At 42.2% G+C, this 17,482-nt stretch overlaps 1 protein-coding gene across 1 annotated transcript; it reads left to right on the forward strand.

The window, feature by feature from the left end:
- The first annotated feature begins 1,513 nt into the window (after positions 1-1,513).
- On the forward strand, positions 1,514-17,034 carry LOC113447660 (serine/threonine-protein kinase pim-1-like). The gene is made up of 6 exons (XM_026717962.2): positions 1,514-1,732; positions 7,381-7,481; positions 10,779-10,829; positions 10,944-11,310; positions 13,251-13,427; positions 14,703-17,034. Exons 1-6 carry the CDS (start codon positions 1,648-1,650, stop codon positions 14,867-14,869), a joined length of 948 nt encoding a protein of 315 aa, XP_026573747.1. The 5' UTR covers positions 1,514-1,647; the 3' UTR covers positions 14,870-17,034.
- Positions 17,035-17,482: the final 448 nt, after the last annotated feature.

Raw genomic sequence — 17,482 nt, forward strand, 5'->3', positions numbered from 1 at the left:
CAGCAAAGCACAAAAAACTATAATACAGGTGGTCCTCAATATATGACTACAATTGGGTCCAGAATTTCCATTATAAGTCATTGTGGTTGTATATCAATGGTCATAAGTGTGAGGACCAATCATAAGTCACTTGCTTTAGTGCTGCTGTAAGTTTCCACAGTCACTAAATGAATGGTTGTAAGTCTGGGACTACCTATAGATCATTACTGAGCAATTGGCTTCAGAAGGACAATGTGAGTGCATGAGAATCCAAAATCCCTCCAAATACAGCAGCTCTCAAGAATATATGATAGCAAACAAAACAACAAAGCTGTCTACTCACTTTGCTAATGCACACCACTATGCAATCATTTGCTTATTCGTGGTTTGTTGGATAACCAGAATTGGCAGGTTTTCATTCTGTGTTTTTTAAGCCATATAAGCAGGCAAACCATATAAAAATTGCAGGTAATCCTCAACTTACAACCACAATTGAGCCCAATATTTTGTTGCTAAGTGAAACATTTGCTAAGTGAACTTTGCCTCGTTTTATGCTGTTTCTTGCCAAGGTTGATAACTGAACCACTGCAGTTGTTAAGTTAGCAACACAGTTATTAAGTAAATCTATAAGACTTTGTAAGAAGGGCACAAAAGTTGATCACATGGCCCCGTCATAAATGAGTCAGTTGCCAAGCATCTGAATTTTGATCATGTGACTATGAGGATAATCTAACAGTGTGTGAAAAATGACCGTGTCACTTTTTTCAGTGTTGTTATAATTTTGAACAATCATTAAATGAACTGTTTTAAGTCGAGGATTACTTGTAGTCAGTCTCTACTTCTACAACACTATGGAGTAGAAGTGTCTTTCCCAGGACCCTAAGCAGAGAAGCAAAGGGAATATGGGATGCTCCCTTCTCTTTGTTCTCTCTGCTCTCCTCCTGGGAAGCAGCAGCAACAGGAGAATCCAGAAAAGGAAAGAGCAGGGAAATCAACAGGATTAACAGAGTTGGAAGGGACCTTGTAGGTCATCTAGTCCAACCCTCCTCCCTGGTCCAAGATGGAGACCCTACATCATTTCTGAAAGATGGCAGTCCAGTCTCTTCTTGAAAGCTTTCAGAGATGAAGCTCCCACCATTTCTGAAGGCAAATCTGTCTCATTTGGTTGATTGTTCTGGCTGTCGGAAAAATTCTCCTTATTTCTAGGTTGAATCTCTCCTTGATCAGCTTCTATCCATTATTCCTTGTCTGGCCTTCAGGTGCTTTGGAAAATAGCTTGATCCACCCCGCCACCCCTACCAGCAAAGATATTTGCTGGTCACCAAAAGGGCAGCAAAAGTGTGGAGCGGTGGGTCATTTCTCTTTTCCCTCAAAGCAAAGGGACGACCCAAGACCAGAAGAGCACGCCAAGGAAAGGAGGTGGGGGGGTTGTCCCAGCGGGGAAGAGCCCGGCCTGGCGATACAGCTGGGCGTGGCTTCACCGCACGGGCGGGGGGGCGGGGTCGGGGTCAAGATCGCTTTCCCAATCCCGGAGGCTCCGCTGGGATTCCGGTCTCCGCTCCGGGAAAGGAGCGTGGGGTGGGGGGGAGATCGCTACAGTTGGCGTTTCTTTGCTTCTGGTTCGCCAGAGCTTTGCTCGTTGGTCACCCCGGGCTCAAAGGCGCCGCGATGTCCTCCGTGCAGGTTCTTTACCCTCCCAAGATTCATCACAGCATGCTTAACGCGGGATGCCTCAAAGATGATCCGACTCAGGGTAAGCGTCCCACCAGAGACTGGAGGGGGGGGGGAACCGAGGGGGCTGGGGATCGCTTGCTTGGGGGAGGGTTTTACAACAAACCCCCCGGTATTTTGGGGTGTGTCACAAAATTCTTTCGATCCTATCACTAGTTCAGGGGAGCAAGGACAGGCTCGATCGATCCTTCCTTGTAGTGGACGCTCGACCACCACTTTCGTCCGACTACCTTCAAATTGTCCATTGGTTGTGGGATTTGGTGGGGGGGCTCCCGCTAAAAGTTCTGCATGTTCGGGGGGGTGGGGCGCTTACAGTGAACAGAGGGGGCTTCCCTTATCTGCACCACGACCTTGTATTGGCTTTAATTTAGCTGTCAGGATTTCCCCTGCAGTCTTGGGACCTGTAGTTTGGCCAGGAGCGCTGACACCCCCGCCACACACACACACTTCAAGTGAACTACAGTTCCCAAGATTCTGTGGGGAGACGGAATGTCTTTAAATCCAGGTAGTAGTTGTGTCTCTAAAGACCCTCACCCAAGTGCTTCAGCTGGGAGCTTGGTGATACCATGGGCTGTAGCAGTAGATAGATAATGGCCACTGAACAGCTTCCTTCCTCAACTTGGGTAAGGCTTTCTGGTAGTTGTGATCTCAAAACAATTTGAGACCATCAAGATGGGGAAGACTGGGTGGATTGCATTTCTTAAATGTCAATAATCTAGGGGCCATGGTATTCCCCTCCCCCAAACGTTTAAATCTGGTTGTGATTTGTGTAAATGCCCCCCTCTTCTATCTTTTCCTTCACCCCAACTTTTATAACTTTTGATATACTTGCTAAGGATTTCCAGTGCAAGCTATATTTGATGCCTGAATATGGTTCATTTTAATAGTGGTTTCACCCCCACCCCCTTGACTAGACTACCGACACCATTCTTAACAAAGTTTGAAGACCAGTGCTGAAATATTTCCATCAGGTTGCTTGTTGCCAAGTGTGAAGGAGACTGTGGTATTCTAACTCAGTGCTGACTCCTGTCAGCAGCTGCTAACTTTGCAAGCTTTTTAGCTACCTCCTTTGAGGTTTATACTGCAGTTAACTGTCTCTAAACTAGTATTGGACTACAATTCACATCCCTCAAAGCCACCAGGACTGACTGGGGATGAGAGTTGTGATTTCTCTAGCAGGCTATTAAATCTGGTTTAAATCCAGATTAGGTTGGATTGGTTAAAATCTATGTAAGTAGCAGGTTTTCACAGCTCAATGAATTGAGTGGTGAGAGCAGAAGTGGACACAAAATGTGTGTTTGGACTCTTTCTATGTTTGGGATCTTGCTCCTATTTGGTTTTTAATCTTTTGTTTAAAATGAAACAGGAAATTGGGATGCAGAGTGCAAATAAAAATCTGTGTCACATTTATTTGCACCAATACCTTTGGATTCTTCGAAAACCCCATTGGAGAACCTCCTTGGGACTGATTCTCCTTCTGTTAATTGTTTTATAAGTGGTCATGTCCATCATGCCACTGATTTCATAAATAGGCAAGGATCCCATGATAGCTACTTTGTGAATGCTTCCAAAATTCCAAATATACCCATTGACTTAGAAAAAGCACTTATTTTCTGACATTGGTCGGTTTACGCCCAGCAGTTACAAAAAATAAAAATAAAAAATAGCGGTTTACTGAAATGTATACAGGCACATTTTTAAGGAGAAAACTGGAGATATTTAAATTTGTCCTTCTTGTATAAGTGTGCAACATAATCATATTTATAGAAGAGAACCTATGAGCTTAAGATTGAACTATGGAGTCTTGGTGCTTTCTTGGTCTTTCCTTGCAGATGTTTCATTACCCAACTAAGTAACATCATTTGTGCTAGTGAGTGTGGAGTTTGCTCCCTGTTTATATACAGTAGTTTGCCCTACTGGCATTAGTGGGGGTACATTTTTTTCCTTTGGTAGTCCCTTGATTAGGGTATTGTTTTCTGCTGGATTGTTTGTTTGGTATGGATAAATATATTTCCAAGTGGGGCATGGCTTCAATCATGCCTTACCTGTCCAGATGCAAACTTTGCCCTCTTCCGCTCCTTGAATGCCACTGTTGCCAACCAATTTATAAATAGATATCCTTAAAAATTAACTCTTCTTCTTTAAAGCAATCCCTGTGATTGCTATGATAAGCTTTGGTGGGCTTTGATGGGCTTTTGGGTTCTATAGATCGTGCTAGAATGGCTTGAAATACATAAATATGTATTATCAGATAAAGAGCTACTCACTACAGAGGAAAAAAGATGGTCAAGTCAAAAACAAAGAGGCATGTGATTTGTCACTCTAAGACCCAGAATCATATGGAACGGGACTGCCAATAAATATTGTATTACGTAGTATTTGTATATTCATAAGGGTATTTTATAGACAATACATTCACACAATCCACTATGTCATGTTTTTTAATGTTACTGTGCAGTTTAAAATATAGATCCTGCCACTGTTTAAGTTTCATCATTAAGCTGTTAGCTTATTGCGTTAAGTTGGGCTGAGGGAGAGAATGACTGGCCCAAAGTCATCCAGCTGCTTTTGTGTCTAAGATAGGAGTAGAATTTGCAGTAATCCAGCTTCTTTGGGCCAGTCACTCTCTCTCAGCCCAACTCATCTCGCAGGGTTGTTGTTTTGGGAAAGAATAAGAAGAGTATGGAAGATTGTATGTTCATCACTTTGAGTTATTTATGAAAATAAGATGGGATATAAAACAAATATTTTTTAAAAACCAGACATCTCAATAATTCTAATTAAAATTTTATACATTAAATGGCAATTCTTTTCCTGTTAATGAGGAAATAGTTGGGATATAGTGTCTGATCTAAAGCCATCAAGCAGATGACAGCAGAAATATATTTGCCACTATGCTTCTTTTGATGTTTCTAGCTTATATGCTCGCATCTGTGAGTAAAGCATTGTAAACAAATGTCTTTGCAAGATCCTCTTGACCGACATAGAAAACTTGCTGGAAACAAATCTCATTCTATATTTACCTTCTTTTCACATCTGTCAGGATAAAAAAAACCTGTTTTGTTTGCAGTTTTTTTGATGGCCCTTCTAAAGTTATGTGTCACTGAAAAAATGTGTAATACAGTAATGTAGCAACCCATTTTCAGTCAAGGTTGCTCTCTTGTCCTTGTGACAAAATTGTTCCTCCTCTACTCCACACTATCCTTTTTAAATGACCTTTTAGGATCTACTTTTGATCCTGGGATGACGTAGAGCTAGCCAGTACTTTGGCCTGACAACACTGTTTCACATGACAGTTGTATTCTCTATCCTCTCCTGTCTCCCCATTTCCCAGCAACAGAATCTCTCACAAAGTACACAGTAAATAAAAGTGTCTTTTTGGCCAGAAGGCAAAGAAACATCTTGTTCCTCCACATCCATTGTGCAAGATCCTGTCCAAACTCCCACCGCAATTACTCCCACCACAATTTCTCTCTTAGTTTGAGCAAATAGTCCTACTTCATACTAACCTCTCGACCACGTCATTTATAGCTGGAGCTCCCTGACTTAAGGGCAACTCCTGCATTCCTAAGAAGTTAGCTAAGTCTCACAGCAGTTTATACTTTGAGGCTTATCTTTGTCAGCTTGTGTTGCAGGAAAGTGAAACCAAACTAGCAGACTCTACTGAAAGAGACAGGAAAAGTGATGTACCTGGATTAGATTGTTGAGGGAGTTTTCATTTGTTCACTAATCAAAGGTTTTTTAAAGTCAGTGTCTCACACACTTCACTGTTTGTGTGTTAGCAGGGTTATTTTTTTTTCAACAGAATCATTTTTAAAATATAAGTTTTTCAAACTGCAAGCATCATTACCAAGGCAAACTGTGCTACAGTTCAGCCTGGTTCTGTCACATACACTGACATCCATGTAGTTTCAGCAGGAGTAAAATGCAATTAAGTTTTTGAAAAGATGAGGCAGCAAAATGCTGGGTGAAAAACAGACAAGCACATATAAAAAGATTAAAATGTTTGCATTTCCTAAAAAGATTAAAAAGTAATTTCCTTGTTTTTCACTAAGGTATTTTGGCCTTGGGATATTAGAAATATACTAACCCTATACAAGCTAAGAAATGAAGTCAATAAGAACCTGTACCTAAGAAACTGAAATTTGAAATTAAGCAGCTTCACCTTTGTTTGTACAGGATAGTTGAATTAGCAGCTGTTCTTTCTCATTTAGATGTAGAAAAGGATTTTGTTTTGTTTTGCTGTTTGTCAAATCAAGACCTTGACCAGGCTGCCACACTATTTGTTAGTAAAGGCTGTATCAAACAGGAAAGATTTCTTCTAACCCTGCCATGGGGAAAGGGCCTCCTAGACCTAGAAGACTCAAGGTCTCAGCTATATGTTTAATCTGAGGTTATCCCAAAGGTGCTTTTTTCCAAGAGGCAAAAGGAAAACCAGGAAGCCCAGTTGCCTCTTGAAAAAGCACCTTTGGGACAACCATGACCTGGATGACTGATAATCTCCATAGACATTAATGTGAGGTTAGTCAGTCCGTAATTAATATCTGCATTTATGTTTGCAAAAAATATATGTCTGTGGAGAACAGGGAGGAGGGCCTGTGGCCTCGTTTTATATAATCTAAACAGGCCCCCTGGAATGGGCAAAAGCAAGCCAAAAAAAAAAAAAGTATAGACGCGTTTTTTAATGCGTTCGTCTGAACGAGGTACAGGAGTTAAGTCCACACTACAAATTCACCAACTCTGAACACTTTCCTAAACTTGGCGTGCTCTTCTTAATCGGCAGTTACTAAGAGTTACCTGTTACATTTAAACTAGCACGGAAAGGTACAAAACGCGAAAGCAGCTGCGGGACCGGTGCAAGGCCAATAAACCGCTTTCCCCTCTTGCAAAAAAAAACCCCAAAAAACTTCCAGCATTATTGTTACGCCGGTAGCTCCCACGTGGATAAACAAGCTGCGGGCGGCGGGCGGAGGGGGGGTTGGGGGGGGGAATGAATTCTCGCGCGCCTCTCCTCGATTGGCTAGCGCCGCACGCCGCGCTGTTTTCCGATTGGTTGGAGTCACTTTGCGTACCCGCCCCCCCCCCCCGGGGAAGTCATTTTTCTCCCCCCACCCCCTCCTCTTTCGCGAATTTTGCCGACTGTTTTGGTCTCCCTCGGTGTAGATTAGACTCGGCCGGCTGGCCATTATAAAACTTTTTAAGGTTCCCGTCCTCCGATTGGCCGAGCCCTTCCTCCTCCGTCATGCGGCTCGCCTTCCCATTGGCCAGGGTGGTCGTGGAGTGGGTTAGCCCCGTAAAAAGAGAAGAATTTCCTCCCCACCCCTCCCGGGCTCGCGTGGTGGAAGGGGCGGGGCGCGGGCTTTTAAAGCTTGATTGAGGCGGGAGAGGGGGGCGTCCCGCTGCTCTGGCTGGCCATGCTTGTGGCTCAGGGACCCACCTGCCACCGTCAGGGTCCTGAAGGGCCGCTGGCCCCGGACGCCGTGCAAGAGGAGCCTGGATGCTTAGGTACCCCAGCGCAAGGCAGCACGTGTGGCAGCGGCACCAGCCCGGGCGCCTTTGTGAATGGGGAAAAAGAAGAAGAAGAAGAAGAAGAAGAAGAGGAGGAGGAGGCGAGGGTGGCTTCCCCGGCACGACTCACCCGGCTTTTTCTTCCCTATTCTCTCCCTGCAGGGAAGGTGGCCTTGGAGACGCGCTACCGCCTGGGAGCGCTGATCGGGAGCGGCGGCTTCGGCACCGTCTACGCGGGGACGCGGCTCAGCGACTCCCTCCCGGTGAGTGAACGTGTGAGCGGCGGCTTTGCAGGCACCGGGCTGGAGAAACCGCAGAGAGAGAGTGAGAGAGTGTCCCGCGTCTGTAAGCGAACGGGGAGCCTCCTTCGCGCGGGGTGGGGAAAAGGGGGCGGTGAGGCGGGCTACTCCCGAGCCCGCCACATCCATCAGTTCTAACTATCGTGGTTAATGGTAAGTGGGAGGAGGTCGAAGCCTATCTAGATAAAAGGCGGGGCGCCCCAGGAATTAGCCATCCTCTGCTCGGCGGGGTTTTACAGTAAATTTGGGAGGGGTCCACAAAGCGCCACAGCATTTAGATGTTTCCAACCCCTTGGTTAAGGACGGGATGCCTTTTTTTGTTGTTTTAAAAAAACCGTGATTAAAAAACACACACTCTGGAGCATATATTAGTAATTGACTCCTGCTGGTGTTTTAAGCTGAGTTTAAGGGCTTTTTAGACCAGGGGTCTCCAACCTTGGCCATTTTAAGACTTGTGGACTTCAACTTCCAGAATTCCTCAGCCAGCATAACTCCAGCATAGCTGGCTGGAGAATTCTAGGAGTTGAAGTCCACAAGTCTTAAAGTGGCCAAGTTTGGAGACCTCTGGTCTAAACTGACAAACTGTGGCATAAGCGTCTTTGGACCATAGAATGGTTATAACCCAGTTTCCTGAAATGCTTGAAATGGTGTTATTTTGACCCAAGAGGATGATTGAAGGGGGTTCGAGAAGATGGACTTCTGGAAAAATGCAGAAGTGGATAATTAAGCTGTTGACCTAGTTAACTTATTTGAGGTGTGCAAATTGGAAGGACAAAGTTTAATTTGGAGTATGGGTGGCGGGAGGAACATGCCTGTTGCTCCTACTGAAAACACCTGCTGTCTCTTGTGGATTTGCACAGCTTCCCTGGATTTTGGGAAATACACATTTGCTTTAAGGCGTTTCCCTAATGGTGCTACTCATGTCTCCACATTCATTCAGAATCCTATTTTGTCCTTTGAATTCTGCTTTAAATAAATTGGGGCTTAATACATATTAATAAATTCATGTAGCATAAGAAAAACTCTTGTATGTTATAGTTCTAGACTAAGGCTTCATAAAACATGGTAACTATGGTTTATTCTGTTGTGCTTAATATGGTATGTGCCCAAGTTCCTAATTGGATACATTATGTAGGCCCAGAAAATGGATTAATTCACTAACCAAATTAGAATCAGTTTGGTCTAGTAGTTAAGGCACCAGTTTAGAAACTGGAAGACTCTCAATTCTAGTTCTATTACAGGTATGAAAACTAACTTGGTGACTTTGGGCTAGTCTCTCTCAGCCCAATCCCCTTTTCAGGATTGTTATTGTGGGGAAAATAGGAGGAAGAAGGAGTATTAGGTACAGTAGCCACCCTGAATTATTTATAAAAATAAAGGTGGGAAATAAAGAACTAAAATCAAATCAAAATCATATACACAAAAGGATATTGTAGCTGCCAGTTCTTTAGCTGGCCTTCATACACGTTTGTTCTTCCCAAGAGCCTATGATTTTGTATAGGAGTTTTTAACTTTATAATTTTTAAGCTTAAATTTTTATGATGTATTATTTGAGCCGCGCAGAGTTACTGTGTGACAAGATGGGTGGCTAACAAATTTTACAAAAAAATAAGTAATCTATACTTAGATTCACAGTCAAAGACTGATGGAAACTTAATAATTCAAGTCCTAAGAATTATTGTAGCATCTGAGGATATAGGCATTCCAAGCAGGGTTGAGGGGAATTGGGAAATTAGTGCATTCAGATCTGATAAATTCAAAATTTCCAAATATTGAGAGAGCCCTCCAAGGGCTCCAATCACAATTGCTATAGCATAGATTTCTCTATCTGAAGGTGATCAATACATATGACGTACCGTATGAGGATGCTATATATAAATCATTATACATCATACAAGTTCAGTACCAAAAATGTGCATACATGCCTAGGGGTTAGGCATGTAGAGTTTTTCTTCTCTGTGGCTGGGCATCAAAAGGCAGCTACAGTTTCCATCAATTGTTTTCTTGACTAATAAGAAAAACTAGTGACTTTGATTGAGGGGGAGAGTTAAACAATAGACCGCCCAGCAAAAGTTTTTCCAATTGTTAAATTATTAAATTTCTATGGATAGAATACTAAAACAGAATATTGCTTGCAACTTCTGTACAAATAGGGAACTTTAGATTATAGACCATCTTTACAAGGTAGTGAAAACGGCATCCTGTGTTGTAGACCACAAACAGTGATGTCATGGACAGCATCACAGGTCTTCTGCAGCTGTGACACCTGAGTTCCATGCTGTTAAAAGTATTTGTGAGAGAATCTATAACTCTGAATAGGAGATATTTTGCCCAATGCCAAAGAGATTCTTTCAGTATAGTATATTACAAAAGTAGTCCTTGTTTAGAGACAACAACTAGGTCTGGCAATTTGGTCGTTAAAAGTGAAGTGCTTGCTAAATGAAACTGCAAACGTGCATACGATCTTTAGATTGCTTTACAGACCTGTAAAGGTCCTAAATGTGAGGAGTGGTCGCAAAGTTATTTTTCCGTCACTATTCTAATTGTGAAACAAGGTCTGCCTGTATTTGTTTTTGAAAATAAAGCTGAACAGAACAGAACTGGAAGGGACCTTGGAGGTCTTCTAGTCTAGCTCCCTGATCAAGTAGGAGAACTTATACCATCTCAGATCAGCCTCTTTAAAAAAAAAACAAAACTCCAGTGATGAAGCACCCACAACATCTGAAGGCAAACTGTTCCACTGGTTAATTGTCCTCACTGTTAGGAAGTTTCCCTTTAATTCCAGGTTGCTTTTCTGTTTAATTAGTTTCCAACCATTGCTTCTTATCCTGCTCTCTGGTGCTTTGAATAATAATTTGACACACACACACACCCTCTTCTTTGTGGCAGCCTCTCAAATACTGGAATACTGCTATCATGTCCCCCATAATTCTTCCTTTCTTTCGACTAGCCAGACCCAAAACCTGCAGCTGCTCTTCATATGGTTTAGTCTCTAGACTTTTGATCATCTTGGTAGCTCTTTTCTGAACCTTTTTCAAAGTCTCAACATCTTTTAAGTAGCATTCCTCTTTGAGAAGAACTGTAGTTTATACTGAGAAAATTCAACCTTCCTCCAGCTTTCGAGAGGCATAAGGAGAGCTTGTATCAAGGGTGCTGGTGGTTTTCAGGGTCTGGATTAGATACCATGGTGGGTTGTAGCGAAGTTTGTTCTAAACCTGTAAAGATTGCCTTTTTAAAGTTTGCTAATTTTTATTCTTTCAGGTGGCTGTTAAACATGTTGCCAAGGACCGAATCTTGCAGTTCCACCATATGGTGAGTGTTTCTTCCATGTTGAACATTTTTGCAGTTAAAGTCTTGCAATACCCTTTGCTGTTTGGAGAGCTGTGGCAAACATTCTTATCTGTTTCGATTCCTGTCCTTCTCTAGAATGGCACCCTCATCCCTATGGAAGTCCATCTGCTGAAGAAAGTTTCGTCCCCAGGTTGCCGAGGTGTCGTCCGTCTTCTGGATTGGTTTGAGCAGCCTGACTCGTACTTCATTGTTATGGAGCGACCGCTTGTTTCTCAGGACCTGTTTGACGTTATCACAGACCAGGGGCCACTCCCAGAAAACGTGGCTGCTGGTTACTTTCAGCAAGTGGTGGAGGCAGTGCGCCATTGCCATCTGTGTGGTGTGTTGCATCGAGACATAAAAGACGAAAACATCTTGGTAGACCTTCTGCATGGTGACTTAAAGCTCATAGACTTTGGCTCAGGTGCATTGTTGCGGGATACTCTATACACAGATTTTGATGGTGAGTAGAGACTGTAGTTGGCAGGGAGAAGGAAGGGAACATTTGCATGTAAGAAAGGACAAATCCTTTGTCTGAAACAGCCGTGAGGTAGAGGCAGGGATGGGATCCGACCGGTATAACTACCGGTTCTGTCGCTCTGCGTTGCGCACGAGTCACGTGAGTGCAATTTACGACCTGCTGAGCTGCCTGGACAGCTGAGCAGCGCTGCGTCCAAGTGCGCAGCGGTTGAAAAAGCACTTTTTTCCTGCTTTTTCAACCGCAACTGTCGTGCAAAGCAGCTGGGGTTGAAAACTCAGGAAATAAAGCTCAGATAAGAGCCCAGGCGGGCCAGTAGGCCAAAACAGCAACAGACATAGAACCAGTTCTATGTATGCTCTCTGTTTGTTGCCTTTCATAGCAACCGGTTCTACAGAAGTGGACAGAACCAGTAGAATCCCATCCCTGGGTAGAGGGCCCAAGTGGGTCTGTACAAAGCAATTTTCTATGGAAGATGAAGAAGACAAGGAAGCCAATATAATAGCTAACAATGGCTTATGTCTCAAAATAGCTTTCCTAAACCCAGTGCCCCTGAACTTGATGTAACCATTTGACTGGAGATTATTGATATTGAAGTCCAAAATCCATGGAGGATATCAGGTTCAGAAAAGCTGGTCTTGAAAGGTGACACAGAAAGGTTTCTGGTTACAAGAATTTCAGAAAGTTGGTAGAGAGACAGAAGAGCTCTTTGGGTTTTTTCCTAGTTCAGTTCGGGGCTAATTAACTAAATCCTCCTTTGAATTCATGCTTGATTTCTGAAGACTTTATAGACATTTTTAGCAATAAGTAGATTGATGTTATTTCTTTCTGGAATATTTTTTTAAAATTTTCAGATTAGCCAGGACCCTTGATTATTCTCTAGTGGCCTCCTTTATCTGCTTAGTCTCACAATTGCTTCCACCTGCTGAAGCCCTCAACAAATAAGAAAAGCAAAACATGTTCTGTGTGTGGAATGAGTAGTTATATTGATAATTAACATGAATGCACAGAGGAGTTCTAAGGCCGTACTTGCTACCTTTTCGCCAGCAGAACTATGCCCCATCTATTATTCATTGGACATTTATAAGGAAGAGATCTTTTTATATACAAATTTTGTATGTAGACTTGCATTCCAAGTATGGGCCAGGATATATGCACAGAACTTTACAATGGATTGGGTTCAATTCCAGTCATAGCATTCCTGTTTGTTCCTAAGAACTCCATGTGTCTCATCATATGTCTCAGGACCTCAGGAATGTTGTTTTGTGCTAGATAACTACTTTCCAGAGCTCTCATATTTTGAATTCTTTTGAAAAGTATGTTAAAGGTAAAAGCAATTTGATCCTCTTCTTAAGCTCTTGTTTTAGATTAAGAGTGCCCATTGTTTTTTTTTAAAACAAACTCAGAGGGTTAGGCGTTTTTTCAGAATACTTTCATCTCCCAAATACGTGCCAGTTACTCTTTGATTCATTGCACCCTTTCAATTTTCACATTTTGAGGAAGTAGAAATTCTACATGCTGATATATTCATACATTAATTCTAGTATCCCAGATTCTTAGCAGTGTCTGCTCCCATATAGTATTAAAACTCATAGAATTTGGTTACAAATGAGAGAGGATATCTGTCTAGCGTATGCTACTGTAAAGTGTTGATACAGGTTTTCATGACTGTTTTCTCCAAAATAATTATTTTACAAAGGGTATTTTTACACAGAAAAAAATATTAATATTTTTAATATTGTCTATGCTTGCAGATAGAATAACTTATATAGAGGAAAACTGAGCATTGTCAACTGTTAGTCTGAACACGATGGCCTGTCTACTCTTGTCTTACAAGAATTTTTTAAAAATGCCGTTTACAAGCATTTTATTCTGAGGAAGTCTCTTTGGGCATCGTTGTCAGCTATTCCTTTCTCTTGCTACAGGCACCCGGGTTTACAGCCCCCCTGAGTGGATAAAATATCACCACTATCATGGTGTGTCTGCCACAGTGTGGTCCCTGGGTGTGCTGCTATATGACATGGTATGTGGGGACATCCCTTTTGAACGTGATGAGGAGATCCTGCTTGGAAAACTCCATTATCACTGTAGGATAACCTCAGGTGAGCATTGCTGTGAGCTTAGGCCAAAGAATATGTCTGTCAGATGATGGGAGTCTTTTAGGCTCATGTCACAGGGCCCAAATGGGGACTGGTCTAGTTATCTGGCTTTCTGTTGAAAACTCCTTTTTTGGGGGGGTGGGGTGACAGTTCTGGCCAATATTCTTTGCCTTGTCTAGTCTGTCTCTTCCTCTCCATCTCTTTCTTTCTCTCTCCCTCTCCCTTCTTTACTTCCTATCAGTAGCTCCTGGCAATTGCCTGAATTACTCCAACAGCTTTCTTGGCAAGATTTCAGAAGTGGTTTGCCCTTGTCTCATCCTTCCTGGGGCTGAGAGAGATAGGCTGGACCAAAGTCACCAAGCTGGCTTTGTGCCTAAGGCAGTACTAAAAATTCATAGTCTTCTAGTTTTTAGCCTGGTGCCTTAGCCACTACACCAAACTGGCTTTTTTTCAGTAGAATTAAATTGGCCATTTCCCTGTAGAGATCTTTGTGTACACCATTGGAAAGCAAATTCTGATTCCATTGTACAAAAGTTGGTATGTCCTCCTGCCCCCAATCAAATATTCTTAAGTGGCTGAAATAATGAGGCCCACACCTTGCAATCAAGCAGAGCCCAGCTAAAGTGAATTATTGTACCAATAAAGCACAATAAAAACATAAACTAATAAAATTAAAGGTGATTTTGACCATCAGCACATAAGCGTACCTGGAAACATAATGTTCTTACTGTTTTGTTGAGCGGGGTTGTCCTGCACGCCTCAGAAACCTCGAATAAACTATTTAATCATGTGCGAGTTGCCCCCCAAAAGGACTGTCTTTTCCCCCCTTCAGATCCTTCACCCCATATTGTGATGACCGTTAGAACCCTCGTTTCAAGAAGAACATGTTGGACCAGTACAACTTAGGCAGGAGAGGCAATCCTGAAGACCCATTAGAGCTATGTGGGTTAAGGCTAGAACTCTGATTGGAACCCATAAACGTAATGGCTGCCAATGAATACTTAGAATTTCACAATGGCTTTGAATGTGGAAATGTTAAGGATGCTTGACAAGCAGTTGTCACTGGATGGACCAGTTTACTGAACGAATTTATGAGTAATTTACCCTCAGGTTTGGTTAAACAATGTAATCAATTCATAGATTTTGGCTGTGGGAAAGTAGGTACGCTTCGGCTTTGTCTAAACCGCACAACCACTGCTGTTTTAATGATGTAAGCCTTGTCAAGTGGTTTGCCCACAGGGGTGATGCAATTTCAGTAATTGTTTCCTCCTTTGATAGATTGCCGCCACTTGATTGAATGGTGCCTCTCGTTAATACCAGAGAAGCGACCTTCCTTGGAGCAGATCCTGGCTCACCCATGGATCCTCACGTTCTTGGAGCCGAGCGGACGCAAAGTGCAGCAGCCCATCACCCACAAAGGTGGTACTAGCCTGCGGACAGAATAGGGGCAGCCTGTCATACAAGGAGCAAAGGATGTCATGGCTTCAAAGGACTGATCTAATCACTGTTTCTTATTCCTGCTGATTAGCTGAGCGGGAAATTGCCAACGGGGGGGCAATTTCTGAAATCCTAATGGTGTGGCACTAATCCTGCCCAACTGACTAGACAATGGGGCTGCCACGTGGCCCCTAGACAAGACAACAGAGACCAAGGGGTAATGTTTTGTTTACACAAGGACTCTGCCTGGCCCTGCGTGCTGGGAAAGGGGCAGAGACTGGCACCAGGCAAGCAGTTTATATGATTTGTACAACTCAGGACCCCAACCTCCTTGGGGCAGCAGGATCGACTTCATTTTTATGTAACGTGGATATATATGCTTATGTCTCTGCAGGTGGCAGCTTATTTATTTAGCATAATATTCCATTGGGGGGGGAGGGCTCTTTTTTATGCTGATGCTAAGCGTTTACCTGCTATTATTTTGAGTGTAAAAAAAAAAAAATTTTCTCTAGTGCAGCCCAAAACTGACTCAAAAGCCTCTCCCCACTTTAGCTCCATATATCCATTCCTGTTCAGCCATTCCAAGTCTGAAACCAAGTTGACTTCTCCACGATTGCTCTAATTTATATGGGGAACGAAATGAAAAGTAAATACCTAATCTCATTTAAAAATGTACAAAAGTTCATAAATAAGGGCAAGGTCGATGTGTGTGTGTTAATTGAATCTCTGGAAGAAAAAAAACTGGCTCCAATCTTTTTACAAGAACCTCAAATTTTGTTCACATTCAAGCCAAGCTTTCATTCCAAAGAAAATTTACTTTTTCCAAAGATGCTGGCAGAATCTTGCAGTTCTAGTGGTTTTAAGAGTCCCGAGTTTCTTGTTTGAAGTTCCTGATAGGATTCTTGCCTCTTCTCATAGATCTTTCATCTGAGAGACTTTGGATATGAATGTGAATGGCCCAGGTTGTTCCTTATCCCATCTCTTCAATTTTAGGCATCCCGTGTGGTGGCTTGCAAGTACAACTGAGATGTTGGTTAATATAGGGGAAGTCTGGTGCCATGGGTGTATTTTTAGCTTTGGCAAATATCTTTTCATCTGTTCATTTTTCTGGACCTCCCTTCTCCCACCCTTCCCCCTCTTTTGTTTGCCTTAGAAACTGTGGGTTCAAAAGAGGAGGCTTTTGTGTTTACCCTTATATTCACAAATTAGGCCAAAGTACTCTTAATATTTGAGTAAGAACTTGTGTTCTGAAAAAGTAGCAGCAAGAGCCTTTTTTTTTAGAAAACTTTGGGTTACATGGGGTTCTCAGTGATTCCCCATCTTTTAAACGGAGGTCAAAGCCTTCTCTTAGCCAAATTTATTTCTCTGGTTGTTTTGTGTTCTGGTCTTTCCGCTTAGTAAAAAGAGAAGGACACTACATCCCCAAGCAGTTAAGACTGACAGTAGATATTTGACTTGAAGATTCAAGTTGATTTTCACGCAGGGTCATGTAAATGGGACTCTGCCAACTTTGGTCAGCTGAAAGGAGTGCTTGTCACAAACTTGCTTGTCCTGAATGAAGCAGGTGGGATGATGAGCCTGCTTGATACCGTAATGCTGAGAATCCAAACTTAACTAAAAACAGGAATATTTTGCTGTAGCTCCCCTCTGGGAAGGTAAACAAGACTCTACTTTTTAATCTGAATCTTAAAAGACATCTGGAAAACAGAGATTTAAGTGCTGAGTGTCTCTGAAGTTCATATTGACCTTAAAATAGTGTCTCCTTTCGATCTTTTCCTGGCTGGGCTAAAATATGAATTTGTGGTTCCCTGTATCTCCACGAAGCTGAGCAGTCTTAAATTTCTGTCTCTTAACACAAATATTGTGCCTCTGAATAACTAAGTGGGTGCTGGATCAGATGGATATGCAAAAAAAGGGAAAATCTGCAAAACTGGAGATCCAATCTGGGATATTACCAGCAACAGTTTCTAAACCTGCTGCCGCTAGCAATTATAACTGAAGAATATTTATACGCCGGTTCAGATTGTTACTTTATATTTGTGGACTTGTGTGTTTTGTTACTACTGCCTCTCATGTACATTTATGCAACCACATAACACAGTGCCTCGCCCTTTTGGGCCCCAGGATCTACAAAGCCCAATCTGGGTTTAAATAAACTTTTATAAGAAAAAGAGTTGTTTCTCTCATGTGCGCTTGTATTTGGGGGGAGATATCCATTGAGTGTCGATGTGTGTAAATGGCCTGGGTTTAAGATCAATAGATCTCTTCGCTGATTCAGTGCTTAGTTTCAGAACTTTTATATTTGTAAAAATCTTTTATCCTCTGAAAAATGTAAATAAGCTTGAGAGCAAAGGATAGCTACAGAAGTCTGCCATGGTACATGCTTTTACATCCTTTGTACTTTGAAGAATGTTCAAAGTAAATTTAAAATATAAATGATAATGCATTTTTTAAAACCTTTGAAATAGCTACAAAAATAGCAAAATATGCAGAGAAAACTCTGCTTAACTGTTAGTGATAATATATGAGGTTATACAGTAGTTAATGGTTGATGGTTGGCCCATCAAAAGTCCTTAAGATAAAAGTCTCTTTTTTGTCATTCAAAGCAGTTTGGGTGTGAA

The sequence above is a fragment of the Pseudonaja textilis genome, chromosome 2 (genome assembly GCF_049901715.1).
Source record: "Pseudonaja textilis isolate UNSWEBS1 chromosome 2, rPseTex1.2, whole genome shotgun sequence".
In the NCBI taxonomy this organism is placed as follows: Eukaryota; Metazoa; Chordata; class Lepidosauria; order Squamata; family Elapidae; genus Pseudonaja; species Pseudonaja textilis.

Bases quoted from the DNA above. Each gene is read 5' to 3' on its own strand.
- LOC113447660 (XM_026717962.2), top strand. From the start codon at position 1,648: ATGTCCTCCGTGCAGGTTCTTTACCCTCCCAAGATTCATCACAGCATG. The intron at 7,482-10,778 runs GTGAGTGAACGT...TTATTCTTTCAG, and splicing joins GGCTCAGCGACTCCCTCCCG to GTGGCTGTTAAACATGTTGC. The intron at 10,830-10,943 runs GTGAGTGTTTCT...GTCCTTCTCTAG, and splicing joins TCTTGCAGTTCCACCATATG to AATGGCACCCTCATCCCTAT.